The following is a 20694-nucleotide window of genomic DNA, read 5'->3' as shown; positions in this document are numbered from 1 at the left end:
GAAGCAGTTAATGGGGGATAGAGGTGTAAATTCTTAAGACGACCGGCCGGGTCGTCACAAATATGCTGATGACACATTAATCTTCTGCGACGCAGAAAAGCAGCTGAGGTTTCTAAGAATTATTCTAGTACTATTTGAAGGATCTCAAGACTTCACGTTAATTGGAAAAAAATCCATCTTTACCCAATAAATGAAGTACCTGATATGGAACAATTGACACTAATCTTGGGAGGTGAAGTAGAAACCCTACCTACTGTCTATCTTGGCATGCCTTTCTATACCAAATCTAAATCCAAAGAGATATAGAACAATATTATTTAAAAGTGTGAGAAGAAGTTGTCCAGACGAAAATCCCAGTACCTATCAATGGGAGGAAGACTCACCCTCATCAACTCAGTTTTAGATGTACTCCCAACATACATGATACTCTTTCCTATTCCAGCAGGAGTCATACACAGATTGGACAAACTAAGAAGAACCTTTTTGTGGCAAGGGAACAGAGAAAAAAGTGCTTTTCACTTAGTCAAGTGGAATCTCTTATAGTTGGCAGAGCTCATAGTGGACTAGACATCAGGAATTTGAAGGATCATAGCAAGGCTCTCAAGATGAAATAGTTATGGAGGTACTCTCAAGAAACCCAAACCTTCTGGGGTAATGTGATCAAAGCCAAATATGGTGAGGAAGACAAGTGGATAACAAAGGAAGTAAATACAACATATGGAGTTAGCTTATGGAGATCCATCAGGCCACTCTGGCCTATTCTAAAGAACCACCCATCCATTAAATTGCAAGATGGCAATAAAACCTCCTTCTAGAAAGATAACTAGCTGGGAGATGGATGCTTAAAGGACCTCTTCCCTGATATGTATGTTCGGCACAACATCAACACAACACAGCAGCTGAAATATGGTCGCCCCGAGAATGGGCACTTGTTTTTAAAAGAAGTTTGAATGGTTAGGAGGTGACCAGAATGACTGAATTCTACAAACATCTAGAAATATTCAAGGTTTACAGATTGGGGTAGACACAATTGTTACACCCTATATTTTCGTACGTAAAAGTGCGTCGTAAGAAAACTAATATAGGACAAAACATGAGTAATATTTATAACTATATAAAGTAAGTTAATCATGTTACCTCGGAGGATATAAATATTGAATATCATGAACAACAAGTACAAAGAGTGTTGGAAGGTTCAGAAGCTAAGGAATTGAAGAAAACAATATTTCGCCGAAAGTCGACAAGTTGGGAATGGTATAACATGTAATTTTGGGGTGAGACTAGGGTGATTAACATGATAAGGACGTTATGGTGTGATTTATGTTATTCATATGATAGTCTTGTGTTATATTTTGAAGTCAGGCGAGTTGTGGAATAAATGTCGATAAAAGTTATCACACGTTACGTTCATAAGTTTCACTGAAAATTTGGGTCAAATGTAACTGCGATTTTCTCCCAATATACTTAGAGTAATGGTGCACCCAAAATATTGAAGATCTATGAGTCTAAATTCTAATCCATTATACCGTTTGTCAATACGACATCGGAGTAGAGAGATATGGACATTTTTGCGAGACTGTGCAGACTGCTAGGTGACAAGTAGGTGTGTCACCTACTTGCTTAATGAGAGTCCAAAAAGAGGCGATTTTGGGTCGGACAAAGAGCCCATTTAAGGGCTTATCTCCTGAAATATAACACTCATAATATACCACAATTAACCAGACCTAAACCCCTGCAAACATTCTCCAAAAAATTTCCCACAAACCCTAATTGATTTTCTCTCCCATTCAAGTTCTAATTGGAGGTAAAACCTAGAGTTTAAAGAACCACGATAGGAGCTGAGTTATCCCACAAATAAAGTAAGTTTACTGCTCTACTTCATCCATTTTTTCTTCTGTAAATGCATGGTAAGTCGTTCTATATTTATAAGAAATCACGGGACGATGATCGGAAGCCGTGAGTTCGAGTTATTCACTTGTAGCGGACTATTTTGTGGACTGCTTTGTGTTGCTATTAGTCTGTATGTTTTACTACTGTTTTGTGGAGCTTTGTATGAGGAAGGGTGTGGAGAAACACCACATAAATTCTGGGTGGTGGGTTGGTCGTTCATCATAACATTTTCGGGTTGTTTGACACTACTACGATGGTCGTTTTGTGTATAAAGAGATTGGGGTGTGTTGGGCTGTTTTGTAGTCTTTTGTGGTGGATATAAGGTTGGAAAATAATGTATATATGTTGCTACTGTTGTGTTGTCGTGTTGTTGGTGTCATCTTGAATTTGGAGGAAGTAAGGATTATAGGGGAGATCCTGCCCATTTTAATACAAAATAAGCTTGTCGTTCGTTGTGTGATAGTTGTACCTTTTGTAACTTAATGATAGTATTATTATCGTTGTTGTAGATTAAGGTGTGAAAAGGCGAGTTCAACTTGGTGATTGAAAAGATTGTGATAAGGTATGTTAAGGCTAAACCTTTCTTCATTTTGGCATGATCCCGTAACTACATGAGTTTGATAACGAGGCATAAAGAGAAGTTCGTATTCCTGAAGTTATGTACAGTATCCTAGTCTCATAAGTTATAGTATCCTCCCTTATCGGGACTTTATATTCAGTTAAGTATTGTCTTCTTCCAGTCAAGAGAGCATATATATATATATATATATATATATATATATATATATATATATACACATATATATATATAGTATTACAGTATTTTAACCACCATCGAGCTATAATCGTTGGGCAGGCCCTTATTGGGCAATCTCTGATCAGATGGTAAGTTATATACCGAGCCTACTATGGCCGAGCGCCTATGAGCGAGCCCAGATTTGCCGAGATACAGATCCTAGTATGGCCGAGCGCCTATGAGCGAGCCTAATACGGCAGAGCAGTTACACATACCGAGCCTTATAGGGTCAGATATTTATTTTACAACAACAACAACAACAACAACATACCTAGTAAAATCCCACTAGTGGGGTCCGGGGAAAGTAGAGTGTACGCAAACCTTACCCCTACCCCGAAAAGGGTAAAGAGGCTGTTTCCAGGAGACTCTCGGCTCAACAGGAGAGTCGTATCAGCAGGTAAGTATATCTCCTCATCATCTTTGACTCCCAATTACTTTCAATTATTACATTATCATTTCAGTTTCAGATTTCAGTTATTTTATTGCCTGACATACTCGGTACATTATTTCATACTGACGTCCCTTTTCTGGGGACACTGTATTTCATGCGTGCAGGTTCAGATAGACAGACAGGTAGCCCTCCTCAGTAGGTGTTTCCTGAGTTCAGCTTGATTGGTAAGCTCCACGTCCTTCGGAGTTGCCAGGTCTAGTTTTTTTGTACATCTTGTGTATATATGTATATATGTTATGGGTAGGTCGGGGCCCTGTTACGATCACAGTACATCCATACATCCATCAGTAGAGGCTTGTAGACATATCCTGTCAGTTAGTGCAGTATGTTGGGATTGTAGGCCTTGTATGTATATTTTATTGCTTTGTCGGTTGTAGTAGTTATGACAGCCTTGTCGGCCCAGCTTTATATTGATGTTTAGTCAGCCTAGTTTCCTTTAAATTTTATATTTTTCTTCGTAAATTATCTTGCAATGTGTCCCCATGGACAAAGTATGACATTGTATGCTCAGAGTCCCTCAGTTGCAAGTTGGTACGCTAGGTTAAGTGAGGCACCGGGTGCCGGTCTCGCCCCACGCGTTCGGGGTGTGACAAACTTGGTATTAGGGTAGTTCTGTCCTAGGGAATCTACAAGCCATGTCTAGTAGGGTCTTGTTTATAGATGTATTGTGTACCACATTATATAAGCAGGTTACTACAGGGCATTTAGGAGTTGGTTACCAAACTTTCAAATCTAAATCGTGTTGTAGAACTGATTTATAGAAAATTTGAGTTAAACTTACGTGTTGGTGTTTGCATACACGAATAACGGTGAGTAGGAAGACTTTGGCTAGCTAGAGGAGAGATACACCAGCATGTGAGGGGACCATTAGTAGATGGGGCCCTGTCTGAGGCCCAAGGCGAGACCCCTACTCAGCCATTACTGAATCCTCCACCACATGAGGAGGTTCATAGGGATACCGCACATCCAGTTCCCCATCCACTTCCATCAGATCAGGACTTAAGGAGTGCGGTGCATTTGTTGACACAGTTGGTAGCTACCTAGCAACAAGTTAGGGCATCAGCTAGTGCAGGATCTTCTGAGGGGTCTGGCGGTTCAAGGGTCCGAGAGTTTATTGCTTTGATCCCTCCAGAGTTCACGGGGACAGATCAGAGGGAGAACTCGCAGGATTTCATAGATCAGCTTCAAAGGATCTTTCATGTTATGCATGCCACGGGGAAAGAGGCAGTTGAGCTAGAAGCTTTTCGACTCTGAGATATAGCCATTCTTTGGTACGAGGGATGGGATAGGTACAGGGGACGTGATGCGCCTCCAGCTGTTTGGGAGAATTTTTCAGATGCCTTCCTTGACCAGTACTTACCGCGGGAGATCTGACAGGCTCGAGTCGATCAGTTTCTAGCCCTCAAGCAGGGCAATATGAGTGTTCGAGAGTACTCATTGGCTAGATATGCTCCATCAATAGTTGCTACTATGCAGGATAGGATCCACAGGTTTATAGCAGGGTTGGCCCTAGAGTTGACCGAGGCATGAGCCATCGCTGCATTGTAGGATAGCATGGATATCCGACAGGCTCGAGTTGATCAGTTTCTAGCCCTCAAGCAGGGCAATATGAGTGTTTGAGAGTATAGTCTCTGTTTTGACTCATTGGCCAGATATGCTCCATCAATATTTACTACTATGCGGGATAAGATCCACAGGTTTATAGCAGGGTTGGCCCCAGAGTTGACCGAGGCATGAGCCACCGCTGCAATGCAGGATAGTATGGACATCTCCTAGGCCTCAGCCACCTCAGTTACAGGGTTATAGGTATGATCGTTATACTCAGTCAGGACCAGGTGAGAGCTCATGGGCGTTAGGTTTGCAACGACAGCGAGGTTCAGTGCAGACATGGTCATTTCCGTCGCGGTGTGACATTTGTGATAGAGGACACTTGGGCCAATGTCGAGCCGGTTTTGACGCTTGTTATACATGTAGGCGTCCGGGGCATATGATGCGAGATTGCCCAAATGGAGATTCTAGGGGTATGGCACAACCAGCGAGTTTCAACAACAGGATCATCTATGTCCGTGCATCCTTCAGGGCACGAGTCTCAGTCTTCGACTGGTAGAGGTTCTAGTTTAGGTGGTAACCAGAATCGTATCTATGCTTTAGCGGGTCGACAGTGTAAGGCCCCGTGAAAAATGTGTGCTCAAAACCCAGTAGCTCGTAGAGTCAGGGTCTGAATATGTGTTCGGAATGTGTAAAACTCTTCGCGGAGAGCTTGCGAGCCACGGTTCGGACCCATTGTACTGATCTAAGCATTTAAAAATTAAAGAACCAAGTTTTTCCAGAGAAGTGCTATTTTGCGGTCCAGAATGCGGTCGCAAATCAAGTATGCGGACCGCATTTCTGCCGCAGAATGAGTCAGTAGTTTGGTTAACATTAAGGTCAAAATACGGTCCATTATGCGACCGCATAACTGATATGCGGACCGCATTTCTACCGCAAAGTGAGTCAATGTGTCAGTCAAATTTAAGGTCAAAAATGCGGTGCATTATGCGACTGCAAATCGTGTATGCGGATCGCATTTATGCCGCATACCCAAACAGTGGAAACAGGTTTTTGGAACACTTTTTGCGGTCCATTCTGCGGACCGCATTTCGGATCTGCGATCGCAAAGTGTGACCGCACATCTGACTCGGGTACCTATTTTTCTAAATTTTAAACCCGACCCCCTTTTTAATAAAATACCCCAACCCCTCATTTTAACAAGTTTTCTGAACAAAATAAGAGAGAGGAAGAGAGGGTTCTTGAGAGAGAAAGTCATCTTCATCAAATTTGATTCTTCAAAACTATCCAGGCCGGGAAATTTCAAGTAATTGTCTTCTTCTCCATTCTTGCAGGTAAAAATCCCCAACCCTCTTTCATTGAATTTCAGGTTTAAACATAAAGAGGGGGATTCTCATGCAATGATTCTTGAAAACAAAGTTGAAACATACATGCATGCCTTTTAAAACCTAAAATCTTGTAAGAGGAATTGGGTAGGAGTAAAGGATTATACAAAGGAGGGTTGATAATCTAAATGTGTTCGGGTTGTGATTGTGAACTTCGATTCTAAGAAATATGTGTTAATTTGTGCACTAGATTGACGTTGCTAGGCTTTTTGATGAAGTTGAAAGTAGAAATTAAAAGGGAATTAGGCTCCAGGTATGTATGGCTAACTTTGACCTTTGTAAAATCACCTTGTTTGGTGTACGAATATTTGCTATGTGATATCTACGTGGATTGTTGTTTGTGAAATTCCTGTGATTGGTATGATTTGAGTGTTCGTGGTTAAGTCTCCTAATATAATGGTGTAAGTAATTTGGCAACAAACCAAATGTGTGATTGTGAAAGTGTTATGTGGTAAGAGCTGAGAGACAAATGATGGAAGGAAATCGTAAATGATGCAATTGGGACAACTGTGGTAATAACATATATGGTTTATCATGGGCAATTATCGTTGTGACATAAAATGCATCTGAGTTGTTGAATATGATGGAAATGGTATTGATGGTTATGGAGATTCTTTGTGAATTGTTGTTGTTATTCCTTGAGAATTGTTGTTGTAGTTCATGAGAATTGTTGTTGTTGTTCTTTGTGAATTGTTGTTGTTGTTGTGTTGTTTGTGAAATGTGATTGTCCGGTGGGATCGGGTTGCGCGACGCAACACAAAATAATAAATTATGGGTTGGGGTGATAAGGGTGGCCGAGGTAATAAGGGTGGAAAGTGATCGAAATCACTATTGAAATGAAAATATGAGAAAGTTGTGAAATCATTGATGTGAGAAATGTTGAAGGAGAAATGGAGAGATTGTAAATTTGTTTGGCTTGATTGTTTCCTTTCATGTGTATAAATTTGTTTGGCTTGATTGTTTCCTTTCATGTGTATTTAATTTTTGATTCCATTATTACGTGTTACTTGTGTATGGTTTGAGTTTGCTTAGGGCAAAGCTTGTTCATACATACCAGTACAATTCAAATGTACTGACGTCCCTTTTTGTCGGAGGCGTTACATTCGTGTTATGATTGTAGGTGGATCCATAGCAGGTACTCCAGTCCACCGACCGTAGCTCCCCTTCATCTTCCGTCAGCTATATTGGTGAGCCCCTTTCCTCTCGGGGCCCTGCGTGGCTCATGCCGCTGTTTATTCCAGAGTCTTATTTTGGTTTTTGTGTAAGGTATAGCCGGAGCCTTGTTACCGGCAAGTACTGTATTATCCTGTGTATCTTTAGAGGCTCCGTAGACAGTAAATGTGGGTTACGAACTTATGTAATATGTATTTTGTATGTTGGGCGATGTAAGTTGTGAACCACGCTAAGTAATCATGTTTGTTATTCTATAATTCGTAAAAAGGTGTTTTAATTATAATGGCTATTTATTTTGATTAATGAGTAATGAAAACACGGGGTATCACGTGGGATAGGAAAGGCACCCAGGTCCGCTTGACTGGGGCTACCCGGTCGACCGCCGGTCATGTCCCTCGGTTTTGGGGCGTAACAAACAGGACCAGGAGTCTTCACCAGACGTTGTGACAGGTATATTGACCATTTTCTCTCACGACGCTTATGCCTTGATAGACCCAGGATCTACTTTATTGTATATTACCCCATTTGTCGCGGGAAAGTTTGGTATAGTGCCTGAAATACTAAGTGATCCTTTTGCGGTATCTACACTGGTCGGAGAACCGATTATTGCTAGATAGGTTTACCGAGGTTCTACGGTGACAGTTTGTAGTCGTCAGACCTCAGCCGACCTAGTTGAGCTAGAGATGATGGATTTTAATGCAATCATGGGCATGGGCTGGTTGGCAGCTTGCTATGCCACAGTTGATTGTCGAGCAAAGGCAGCCAGATCATTTTTTGGGTGAGCCAGTCCTTGAATGGGTAGGTAATACAGAGACACCCAGAGGTAGGTTTATTTCCTATCTAAAGGCGAGGAAAATGATCGCAAAAGGGTGCATTTGTCATATTGTGCAAGTTAGAGATGCAGATGCTGAGATACCTACGCTTCAGTCTATTCCCGTAATCAAAGAGTATGCAGATATGTTTTAGATGAGCTTCCAGGTATTCCTCTAGAGCGAGAGATTGATTTTAGCATCGATTTGCTTCCAGGAACTCAACCAATATCCATCCCACCGTATAGAATGGCACCTGCCGATTTGAAGGGGTTGAAGGAACAACTAAAAGATTTGCTGGAGAAAGGTTTCATCAGGCCCAATACCTCACCTTGGGGTGCACCGGTACTGTTTGTGCAGAAGAAAGACGGCTCGCTAAGGATGTGTATCGATTATAGGTAGTTGAACAAGGTAACTATTAAGAATAAGACACTTCCAAGGATCGATGACTTGTTTGATCAATTGCAAGGGATAGATGCTTTTCAAAGATAGATTTGAGGTCAGGGTACCACCAGGTTAGAGTTTGGGAGGAAGATATTCCGAAGACAGCCTTCAGGACCCAATATGGCCACTTTGAGTTGCTTTTCATGTCCTTCGGGTTGACGAATGCACCTGCTATTTTTTGTGGACTTGATGAATTGCCTATTCCGGCCATTTTTAGATCTGTTCGTGATAGTATTTATTGATGATATTTTGGTTTATTCACGTTCAGAGGATTAGCATGCGGAACACCTGCGAGCGATACTCCAGACCCTCCGTGATCGTAAGTTGTATGCTAAGTTTTCTAAATGTCAGTTCTGGTTGAAGTCTGTAGCATTGTTGGGGCATATTGTATCTGATAAAGGTATAAAGGTAGACACTCAGAAGATCGAGGCCGTGAAATCTTGGCTACCACTCCGACAGGGGTTCGTAGCTTTCTAGGCTTAGCAGGATACTACTGGAGGTTCATAGAGGGTTTCTCTTCCCTTTCGGCACCATTAACGAAATTTATGCAGAAAGCAACTAAGTTTCAGTGGATGGAGGCTTGCGAGCGGAGTTTCCAAGAGCTTAAGAACAGGTTGACCTCAACGCGAGTTCTAACACTTCTAGAGGGTCCAGAGGGTTATGCCGTGTATTTTGATGCCTCAGGTGTCGGGTTAGGATGTGTCCTGATGCAACATGGGAAGGTAATTGCGTATGCTTCAAGGCGGTTGATAAGTTAGAATTTTAACGTGTTTTATGCCCCTACTCGCCTATGCTTTGGTTATAAATTGCAACAAAATAGTCCTAAAATGCTCACAAGTTGTACTTGATTGCAGGTTTGATCGACAAAGTGACGAATGTCAAAAATCAGCTCGAAAAGGAGTGAAACATGCTCAAGTGTCAAAGACTAAGTAAGTTGAGGAAAAGAGGACCTAGTGCGGACCGCGCAACTGTGAACGCGGCCGCACTAGGAGGTTTAGAGAAGGGCAGTTTCAAAGGGGCATGCTACGCGGCCGCTGTCATTTCCACGCGGTCCGCGGTCAGGCTCCGCGGCCGCGCTACTCTTTTACGCGGTCCGCGGAGCAAAGATTCAGAGAGCCAAAATTTAGCCACTTCCAAGCAAAGCGGCCCGCGTTCATTTCTGCGCGGCCGCGCCAACTGTCGCGCTACATTTTCACGCGGTCCGCGGTCCTCAACTACAGAGAAGCAGAAACCAGGAGTTCAAGAGCCTGTGCGGCCGCGGTCATGTTTGCGCGGTCCGCGCTGACCCCGCAGGGGTATTTTTGTCCAGTTTTTCCAGCCCAGTATAAATAGGACCTTTTTCCATTTTTAGAGGAAGTTTTATTTTCTGAAGGCTGTTGAGCTCGTGAGACCGAATAGTTTAGCCATTTTTGGCACTTTTGCTCTTCAATATTGTAGTTTCTTCTTAGCAATTAATTAATATGCTTACTTCTTCATCTATTTCTTTAATTTTTGTATCTAGCATGAGTAGCTAAACTCACTAGCTAGGGTTGTGGCTCAACCCTAGTGTGGGTAATTGATGGGGGTTGCCATCTAAGGTTAGATTGATATTGGGTGTTTGTTATTTGGGTTAATTTTAGGTTTTAATTAAGGATTGGTGGTTGCAAACACTGATTCTAGCTTTGTGGGTTTAACTCTTCTTGAGAAAGAGAGTCCATGACCCCAAAATTGACCCAACAAGGAATTGGGATGGACCCATGAGAAATGGTAGTCCCAATTAACGGGTTAAATCTCGAGAGAGTAATCACCCTACTTGAACCCTAGTTGCTTGGTCTAATTGGCCTACCCAATTGGTCTCGAGAGAGTCAATTGGGAAAAATCATTCTCTCTACCGAGAGGTGTGAGAGTGGGTACAATTGTGCAACGGTTATAGCATAAGCCCCAAATATGTCAATCTATCCTTAGTAGCATCTACCCGTTAATTAGCCACCTAGGTAATGCCACGACCCTAGTGCCTTTCTCTATATTAAATACAACTCAGCAATATTCTCATAGCATAATTTAGTTCTAATCATTAGTTTTACAATAGTAGATAAAAAATCAAAGAAAAACCAAAGATGTTTGAAGTGATATTAGAAGCACAACCGCATCACTAGTCTAGACAGATAATACAACTCCACTACTAGCTCCCTGTGGAAATTCGACCCCGAACCACTAGTCGGGTAAAAGCTATTGCGACCCGCTCTTCCTACCTTAGTGTAGTGTCAAGTCGGCAGCGATCAACGGTTAAGGAAGCACGAGAGGAATTATCCGACCCACGACCTCGTGTTAGCTGCAATTGTCCATGCACTTAAGATATGGCGGCATTATTTATATGGTGTTCATGTTGATGTATTTACAGACCATAAAAGCCTGCAATATATCTTCAAGAAAAAAGAGTTGAATTTGCGACAGAGGCAATCGCTTGAGTTATTGAAAGATTACGATGTTAACATTCTCTACCATCCAGGGAAAGCTAACGTTGTAGCAGATGCCTTAAGTCGCCAATCTATGGGTAGCTTAGCACATGTAGAGGCCTAGAAAAGACAAATAACTAGAGAGATTCATCAATTGGCTTGTTTGGGGGTTCGATTAGTAGATTCTGACAATGGTGGAGTTGTACTCCAAAACACTGCAAAATCATCTGTCATAGCTGAAGTCAAGGAAAGGAAGTACGAGGACCCAGAGTTGGTCGAGTTGAGAGAGCGAGTTCTGCAGCAAAATAAGACGTTGTTAGAGCTCAAGGGAGATGGGGTTCTCAGATACAGGGGTCGTCTGTGTGTTCCAAATGTAGCAAGGCTACGAGACAGGATTATGTCAGAGGCACATTATTCGTGGTACTCCATTTATCCTGGGTCGACGAAAATGTATCATGACATTAAGGGTGTGTACTGGTGGAACGATATGAAGAAGAACATTGTTGAGTTTGTCGCCTAGTGTCCTAGTTGCCAGCATGTGAAAGTAGAGCACCAAAAGCACGGAGGGCTAACGCAGACTATAGAGATCCCGACGTGGAAATGAGAGGCGATAAACATGGACTTTGTCACGGGTTTACCTCGTTCTCATCATAAGTTCAATTCTATATGGGTGATAGTCGATAGGCTCACAAAATCAGCTCATTTCCTACCGGTTAGATCTACATATACAGCAGAAGATTATGCAAAGTTATATATTAAGGAGATAGTGCGGCTACACGGAGTACCAGTATCTATTATATCTGATCGTGGTGCCCAGTTTACAGCACATTTTTGGAGGTCATTTCAGAGAGGTCTAGGGACTCAGGTTAATCTCAGCACAACTTTTCTTCCATAGACTAACGGACAAGCCGAGCGCACAATTCAGACGCTCGAGGATATGTTACAAGCATGTGTGTTGGATTTTATAAGAAGTTGGGATGAACATCTACCTCTTATCGAGTTTGCATATAATAACAGTTACCACTCTGGAATCCAGATGGCTCTGTACGAGGCTTTGTATGGGCGTAAGTGTAGATCTCCTATAGGGTTGATTGATGTTGGAGAAATTGGGTTACATGGGCCAAACCTGGTTCAGCAGGCCATAGAAAAAGTAAAGCTTATCCGGGAGCAACTGTTGACAGCTCAGAGTCGTCAGAAGTCATATTCTGACGTGCGGTGACGAGACTTAGAGTTCGGGGTTAATGACTGGGCATTCTTAAAGGTGTCACCTATGAAGGGCGTGATGAGGTTTGGCAAGAAAGGCAAGCTTAGACCACGGTATATTGGGCCTATAAGATCATTCGGAGAGTGGGCCAAGTAGCTTATGAGTTAAAATTGCCCTCACAATTGGAGTTTGTCCATCTGGTTTATCACGTATCTATGCGAGTGCATTGGCGATCCTACCCGAGTGGTGCCCACAGATAATGTACAGATTACGGAGGGCTTGTCATACGAGGAAATTCTAGTTGTCATCCTAGACCGACAAATCCGCAAGCTACGAAATAAGGAGGTAACCTCCGTGAAGGTTTTATGGAAAAGCAAGAATGTGGAAGAGATGATGTGGGAAGCGAGGGAAGAAATGAAGTCTAAATACCCCCACATATTTCAAACTGAAGATATGGCTCGAGATGGGATACTACAGCACATCTCTATTCAAGCTAGTAGGTCATCAAGTAAGCTCTTATTTTTGTCTTTCAGTATTTATGATTTACGGCTGTGTGAGGCAAAGTGTTGCTAATTATAGACATTGGCCATGTGTGGCATGCATAGTATGTTTTCTGGCTGCGTGCAGGTTGGTTTTAGTCTAGTGTACGGAGGAGACTCTGGCAAAATTTACCAAAGTCTCTAAGAGTAAAAATTCGAGGACGAATGTTCCAAGGGGGGAATGATGTTACACCCTATATTTTCGTACGTAAAAGTGCGTCGTAAGCAAACTAATGTAGGACCAAAAATGAGATAATATTTGAAAGTATATAAAGTAAGTTAATCATGTTATCTCGGAGGTTAAAATATTGAAGATCATGAACATCAAGTACAAAGAGGGTTGGAAGGTTTAGAAGCAAAGGAATTGAAGAAAACAATATTTCGTCGAAAGTCGACAAGTTGGGAATGGTATGACATGTACTTTTGGAGTGAGACTAGGGTGATTAACATGATAAAGAGGTTATGTTATGAGTTATGTTAGTCTTATGATAGTCGTGTGTTATGTTTTGAAGTCAGGCGAGTTGTGGAACAAAAGTCGATGAAAGTCATCACAAGTTACGTTCCTAAGTTTGACTGAAAATTTGGGTCAAATGTAACTGCGATTTTCTCCCAATATACTTAGATTTATGGTGTTTTCCACCCATCAAATTGAATATATGTGAGTCTACTTTCTAATGCATTAAACCATTTGTCAATACGACATTGGAGTAGAGAGATATGGGCGTTTTTGCAAGACTGCGCAGACTACTAAGTGACAAGTAGGTGTGTCACCTACTTCTTTAAATGAGAGTTCAAAAAGAGGCTATTTCAGGTCGGCCAAAGAGCCCATTTAAGGGCTTATATCATGCAATATAACACTCATAATATACCACAATTAAACATACTTAAACCCCTACAAACATCCTCCCAAAAATTTCTCACAAACCCTAATTGATTTTCTCTCTCTTTCAAGTTCTAATTGGAGGTAAAACCTAGAGTTTGAAGAATCAAGATAGGAGCTAAGTTATCAAACAAATAAGGTAAGTTTATTTCTCTCTTTCATCCATTTTTTATTCTGTAAATGCATGGTAATTCGTTCTATATTTGTAAGAACTCACGGGACGGTGATCGAAAGCCGTGAGTTCGAGTTATTCACTTGTAGCGGACTATTTTGTGGACTATTTGGTGTTGCTGTTGGGCTGCATGTTTTACTACTGTTTTGTGGAGTTTTGGAGGAGGAAGGGTGTGGAGAAAAACCACATAAATGTTGGGTGGTGGTTTGGTCGTTCGTCATCACATTTTCGGGATGTGTTACACTCCTACAGTGGTCGTTTTGTGTATGAAGAGATTGGGGTATGTTGGGCTGTTTTGTAGTATTTTGTGGTGTATATAAGGTTGGAAAATAATGTATATATGTTGTTACTATTTTGTTCTTGTTTTTTTGGTGTCATCTTGAATTTGGAGGAAGTAGGATTATAGGGGAGATGTTGCCCGTTTTAATACAAAATAAGTTTGTCGTTCATTGTGCTATAGTTATACCTTTCGTAACTTAATGATAGTATTATTATCGTTGTTGTAGATTAAGGTACGAAGAGAAGAGTTCAACTTGGTGATTGGAAAGATTGTGATAAGGTATGTTAAGGCTAAACCTTTCTTCATTTTGGCACGATCCCGTAACTACATGAGTTTGATAACGAGGCATAAAGAGAAGTTCGTATTCCTGAAGCTATGTACATTATCCTAGTCTCATAAGTTACAGTATCCTCCCTTATCGGGACTTTATATTCAGTTAAGTATTGTCTTCTTCCAGTCAAGAGAGTAGAGGGTATATATATATATATATATATATATACAGTATTATAGTATTTTCACCACCATTGAGCTATAATCGATGGGCAGGCCCCTATTGGGCAACCTCTGATCAGATGGTAAGTTATATACCGAGCCTATTGTGGCCGAGCCCCTATGAGCGAGCCCCGAATGGCCGAGATATAGAGCCTAGTATGACCGAGCACCTATGAGCGAGCCTACTACGGCAGAGCAGTTACACATACCGAGCCTTATAGGGTCGGACATCTATTTTACTTACTATATTAAGAGAGTTGAGTCAGTATCAGCAGGTAAGTATATCTCCCGATCAACTTTGACTCCCAGTTACTTTCAGTTATTATATTATCAGTTCAGTTTCAGCTTTCAGTTATTTTATTGTCTTACATACTCGGTACATTATTTCGTACTGACGTCCCTTTTCTGGGGGCGCTGCACTTCATGTGTGCAGGTTCAGATAGACAGACGGGTAGACCTCCTCAGTAGGTGTTGCCCGATTTCAGCTTGATCGGTAAGCTCCACGTCCTTCGGAGTTGCCAGGTCTAGAGTTTTGTGTACATCTTGTGTATATATGTATATATGTTATGGGTAGGTCGGGGCCCTGTTCAGATTACAGTACATCAATAGAAGCTTGTAGACATATCCTGTGAGTTTGTGCAGTATGTTGGGCTTGTAGGCCTTGTATGTATATTTTGTTGCTTTGTCAACTGTAGTGGTTATGACGGCCTTGTCGGCCCAGCCAAAGTATGACATTGTATGCTCAGAGTCCTTCAATTGCAAGTTGGTACGCTGGGTTAAGTGAGCACCGGGTGCCGGTCTCGCCCCCCAAGTTCGGGGCGTGACAACAATAAGGTGGCAGGGACATAACGGTGGCATTTATAAGGTGAATGCAACATACAAGATCCTGAATCAAGCCAACCTGCGGATTAACAACTGGCCTTGGAAGCATATATGGAAAATTAAGATTCTGTATATAAGGTAGCATGTTTTTCTTGGTTACTAGCAAAGGAGGTTGTTCTGGCACAAGACACTCTTATAAAGAGAGGGATTCAATTGTGCTCAAGATGTCACTTATGCGGAGAAGATGTTGAGACCGTTACCCATATATTTTTACATTGCAAGATAACTGACTAGTTATGGAAGATCTTTATTAATCTCAGGGGCATAGCTTGGACAATGCCTAGTAAGATTACTGAAGTTCTTTTCGGTTGGGAGGAAGCTGGAACTGGAGCAAGAAACAGAGGTAGATGGAGAACGGTGCCAACGTATATTTGGTGGACAATCTGGAAAGAAAGAAATTCCAGATGATTTGAGGATAGAAGAAACTTCGTGCAGAAGATCAAGCTTAATTGTGTTTTACTTTTTTGCTTTTAGTGTAAACAGATCTACACAGAAGAGTTTCAATCCTAGATGTCCTAGAATCTTGTTAGGCCTGAGGACCAAGTTTTTTCTTTTGGCTACTCACTTGTAAATATGATTTCAGTACAACCTATGTACTGATTTTATTATTATATACAATATGTTACCATCTAAAAAAAATCTAGTTATCCTTAATCCTACCTGTTTATATAAAAATTCTAAAATTTTGTCTTCATTGGTGCGTGGCATCATAAAACTACGACAAACGATACAAATTCAGTGATTAATTTATGTGACCAACGAGGTATTTTTTTACTGATTTCTTTTATTCCAATTTTTTCGATAGTCTTAGTAAGAGGGGGAAGGGTTAAGGATTTACCCGGTGTGAGATATCACATTGTTCAAGGAACCCTAGATGATGTCCGAGTAAAGGATCGTCAACAGTCTATCCAAACATTATATTCATCAAAATAATACAATACAATATATTACAACACAATATGATACGTTGCGAAACGATATGCAACAACCATCCAAAAAAGCTGTAACATTCCAGATCCACCTACATTCCAAAGACTTGTCTCAAGATTCCATTTTAAAAATTTTGAGTAATGAAATTTGTTTAAAACTAATAATTCACACAAAATTTAAGGGAAAAAAGGAAGACTTTTAAAACTTTTTAACACATGCCGATTCAAAATCTAGTTTTTCAATTCATCAAGGAAGTAAAGGAGTCGGATTCTCGCAATAGGGCAGTTAAATCCTTACAGATAGTAGTTTCGTACTTCCACTTGTAGTTCTAGTCATAAGCTTAATTCAAAAAGTGGTTATAAGTTAGTTTGGCCTTACCCCATCTCATTCTTTTAGGGGTCATTTGGTATGAGGTATAAAAAGGTATAAGGGTGGTATAAAAATTTAATACCATCTTAATACTTTGTTTGGTTAGCAAACCAGGTATAAGTTATCCCGATGTTAATTGTAACACTGGGATAACTTATACCTAATAGAAGGTGGGGTAATTAGCATCGATATAACTTATACCTTCTTCTTAGAAATTATGCAATTGTCATTCTTAATACAACATACTAAACAATGAATAAACACTAATCCCAGCATAACTTATCCCAATATAACTTATACCGGCATAACTTATACCGGTATAAATCATATTCCAACCAAACGACCCCTTAGACTATTGGATAGTGCGATAGCAGTGGGCGCTTTTAGCAAAAGCTAATAATCTTTTTCTCTAATATGGGTAGCAAGTCCACCTAAAGGAAGAGTTCATCAACCAATTTCTATCTTGTACCCTTTACCAACCACGTCTCCTGTACAGTTACAACCTATGTTTCTTGGATCCTCCAAAAATGTCATTGCACACGTGTCAAAACCTCCAAAAATGCATTACTTTTCAAAGATCGACATAAGAGAGGCAGACATTTTGGAAGTTCCGAGCAACATAGCTAACAACGAGGCCAAACCCGAACAAAAGGCACGTAAATGGCATTTGAATGTCCAAACGCCACAAGGAAAGAAGGAAATTGAGAAACTGTACCGGTAAAACTGGTAGAGTATATACTACTGCACAGCTCAAATAGCCATATATATCAAGTTTAATATGGAAGCATTCAACATGCAGTATGCAATGTCAATTGAAGATGTACTTGATGGTAAATTATTCAAGTTAGAACTTGGACCATAGCTTAGCCAAGACACTTATAATGTTACACATACAAGAGCGCGTCGAGATGCACATCCACAGAGTTGGATTTTAATATCAGAGTGAATGTAGCTCAGCGCCTGAATTTGGGGAGGGTGGTTGCATCAGGATTGAGCCATCTTCATCTCGAGATGGTAATTCTATGTCCTGTTCAAGATAGAAAAGTAAAACTTGAGCTCTCACTAACAGCAATAAAAGGTAACAAATAAACCTTGCTTGTAAGTGCCTACAAATACGGGATATCATGCTCTCTAAAAGTTTAAGAACATGTATTAAAGCTTTTGTTGCAAATTTACAATTAAACTATTTTGTGCTCTCTTTAACACTATAAGCTTTTAGAGAAGACAGTTACAAACTTTAACATGGTGATAAAACATGCAGAGGTCCGGATTTCAAATCTCATACTACCCATTGTCAAAACAAATTCCATGTGCTTTGCCAAGAAAAATAGTTGGGATCGCACATGATGTGGCATGTTGCAGACTAAAGTAAATAATGTTGGCTGCTCTTTAACAACTTAAACCCTTTTTTTATAATCAAGAAATCTCAAGGGCTATGGGCACATGGTTCAAAACTTGGTGGATAATGAGCCCGCTCCTTTACCCTTCTCTACTTAACAACTTGAACGTTTAGATGAGGCTCATAATAAAAAACAAGTTTAAGAAAAATGAATTAGAGCAATCAAGTGTAAACACACCCCAGCTCAAGTACTCGTGATGTAGCTCAACTCATGGCATAATTTGCTAATTATGAAAAACTGATGCCTAAAACAACCAATGTGAAGGTGTGGCTCAAAAGATTTAGAAGAATCTCTACACCTCAAATAATTTCAAATCCTCACTAAAAGCTTATGTACACCTGGAAAACTTAGACACGGGGAGGGGGCAAGAGGAGGGCGTGGCAGTGAAAATTGTGATTGAGAAATCGGCAATACCTGCGTTTGTAATAGCTGATTAGGTTGTTGATCTTGTACTGATGAATATGCCTGGGGCTGGGACATCCGGTAATATGGTTCCTTTAGATCAAGTTTAACAGATGACGATTGGAGCATATCTCCAACAAGAGCTATTCAAATTAATGACATGTTAGATTCTTGAAGAAATATCAGCAATCTAGACTTGACAGGAATTAGAGATAACCAGACACGATGGACATGTTGCAAATAACCATAATAAAGACCTACCTGACAATGTTAGGTAAATGGTATAACTTTGTGCCTTATGGGCAACTAGGTGAAGCCGACCAGTTATCTCCTGCCCAGGCATCACATAAAGTGGTTGTGGTAAGACGCACCGAAGCTGATACCAGTGAGTTGTTGCTGCACCCGGAGCAGTGGTCAGCCACCTTTGCACAGTGCTGCAGAAAGAGGAAACAATTTAGCAACAAAAGCAAAAAGATCAAGTTCCAGAACCAAGGGTATGACAAAGTTTACCTTCCATTAAAGAGTACATCAAACCAGCAAGCCAGCCCATGAATTCTAGTGCTAACAGAAGAGAGAAATCTCAACGGGATGTCAATTTCATACAAATCTTCTTCCTGTAATATAGATGCGGGAAATATCATTTCATGGAAATATCATGTTTCAACAACTTTTGGATAGAGTTTAATGCCCACAATCTGTGCTACTTACTCAACAAATCTGATAACTCACAGTTAAAAGAGTAATTTCACTTCAGCTAAGTCTTACCTTAACTAATACCTCCCACTCCACGGTGAATACATTTTGTTCATTTCACGAGTATCATAGATACAAGTGGAAAGCATATCAGTAGTAGAATGCAAAAGCAAACTTTACACCTAAAAGTTACCGCTACCTTGTGTTTATGTTAATTTTATTTCTTTTCATGATTATCCATCAAATGTCACTATCTTGAATCCTGAAATTGAATATCTGTGAAGCCTTAATTAAATTTCATATAAAGAACGGAGAGTTTATCTTTTAATTTTTTTTTTTTAAAATAACTGCCATGGACAGATAAAGACCTAACCTGCAGTGCATTTTTAGTCAGAACTACGCATTAGGAAACAGTATCTGTATAGTCTCCTCCCCGTTCATTTCCTTTACATTTTAACCAAGTGACCCCCGGGTCAGTACATTGTTTTCTTATTCAAACATTGCCATACTTTATTTAATAGTGCTTTTCCTATATTAGAACGAAAAGAAAAGGAACAGTAGGCCTACTCAGAATACAGAATGCATCGTCATTTCATTTTCACGTCATACAGAATAAAATGTTGATTGATAATACCTTCACGGAATTGAAGTTTATCACATGAGACACTGCAGGAGCTACCAATAACCTAGGATCGAAAGCATCAACAACTGGCTGCAAAAGGACAAAAATATCCAAAGACAATGGAAAAAGAGTATGAGTTAGGCGCATGCATACCTCAACCAAAACTTTATCTAATATTTAAGCTTTGACTATAAATCACAAATACACAAATTCTTTGGCTAACAAGTACATCTATTGCATTTTTTTTCTTGAATAAATTAAATATATTGCATCTTAGAAGCCAAATTATTACACACTAAAAGTAGCTAGTTTATTGCATTTGAATATGAAACCAATTGATTCACTCACCATTTCAACATCTTGGATAGAAAAAAACAAGTAGCCCCTCCTACCATATCTTCATATCGAACTAAGATAATACCCCTCACTAACGCTTTCTTCTTAGGTCTTATGTGGCAGATTGATTGGATAGACACATCTTAAACATTATGTTAGATTTGGTAGGACTAATCCCTTGATCAAACTAGTAACATAGCATAATTTATGGTATCTGAATCTTTCCAGTTCCTTCAATCCACGACATAACTAAATAAATGGAAATGTCCCCTCTCCAATTGTTTAAACTTCTTGATGAAGCGGTTTGAGAAATTTAACATGGTATTAAAGCACGCAGAGATCTTGAGTCTGGTATCATATCTACACATCAACAAAAAACATTTTCAATGCTTGACGAGAGAGTGAGAGCAAATAATTACCCTCTCATGTGTCAGTATAATGAACTTTCAAGGAGCATTTTTGGCAGTTTCTAAAACCCAAGAAAATATCTGAAAAGCCATTACAAAATCATACATGCCAAAAAACGAACGGACAGATTTTTAAAAACAAATATGGACACCCC

At 40.3% G+C, this 20694-nt stretch overlaps 1 protein-coding gene across 1 annotated transcript in view; it reads right to left on the bottom strand.

Moving 5' to 3' along the window:
• Positions 17393–20694, bottom strand: part of LOC109235751 (probable histone-arginine methyltransferase 1.3) — an 11140-nt gene continuing 7838 nt past the window's right edge. Inside the window, exons 11-15 of the mRNA XM_019401989.1 lie at positions 19809–19886; positions 18992–19095; positions 18743–18915; positions 18494–18624; positions 17393–17706 (exon numbers count right to left, since the gene is read on the bottom strand). Of these exons, the coding sequence (XP_019257534.1) occupies positions 17617–17706; positions 18494–18624; positions 18743–18915; positions 18992–19095; positions 19809–19886 (576 nt within the window). The 3' untranslated portion in view covers positions 17393–17616. The remainder of the gene's footprint in view (positions 17707–18493; positions 18625–18742; positions 18916–18991; positions 19096–19808; positions 19887–20694) is intronic.

This window comes from Nicotiana attenuata, chromosome 12 (assembly GCF_001879085.1).
Source record: "Nicotiana attenuata strain UT chromosome 12, NIATTr2, whole genome shotgun sequence".
In the NCBI taxonomy this organism is placed as follows: domain Eukaryota; kingdom Viridiplantae; phylum Streptophyta; class Magnoliopsida; order Solanales; family Solanaceae; genus Nicotiana; species Nicotiana attenuata.
This window is presented reverse-complemented; position numbering and strand designations above follow the sequence as displayed.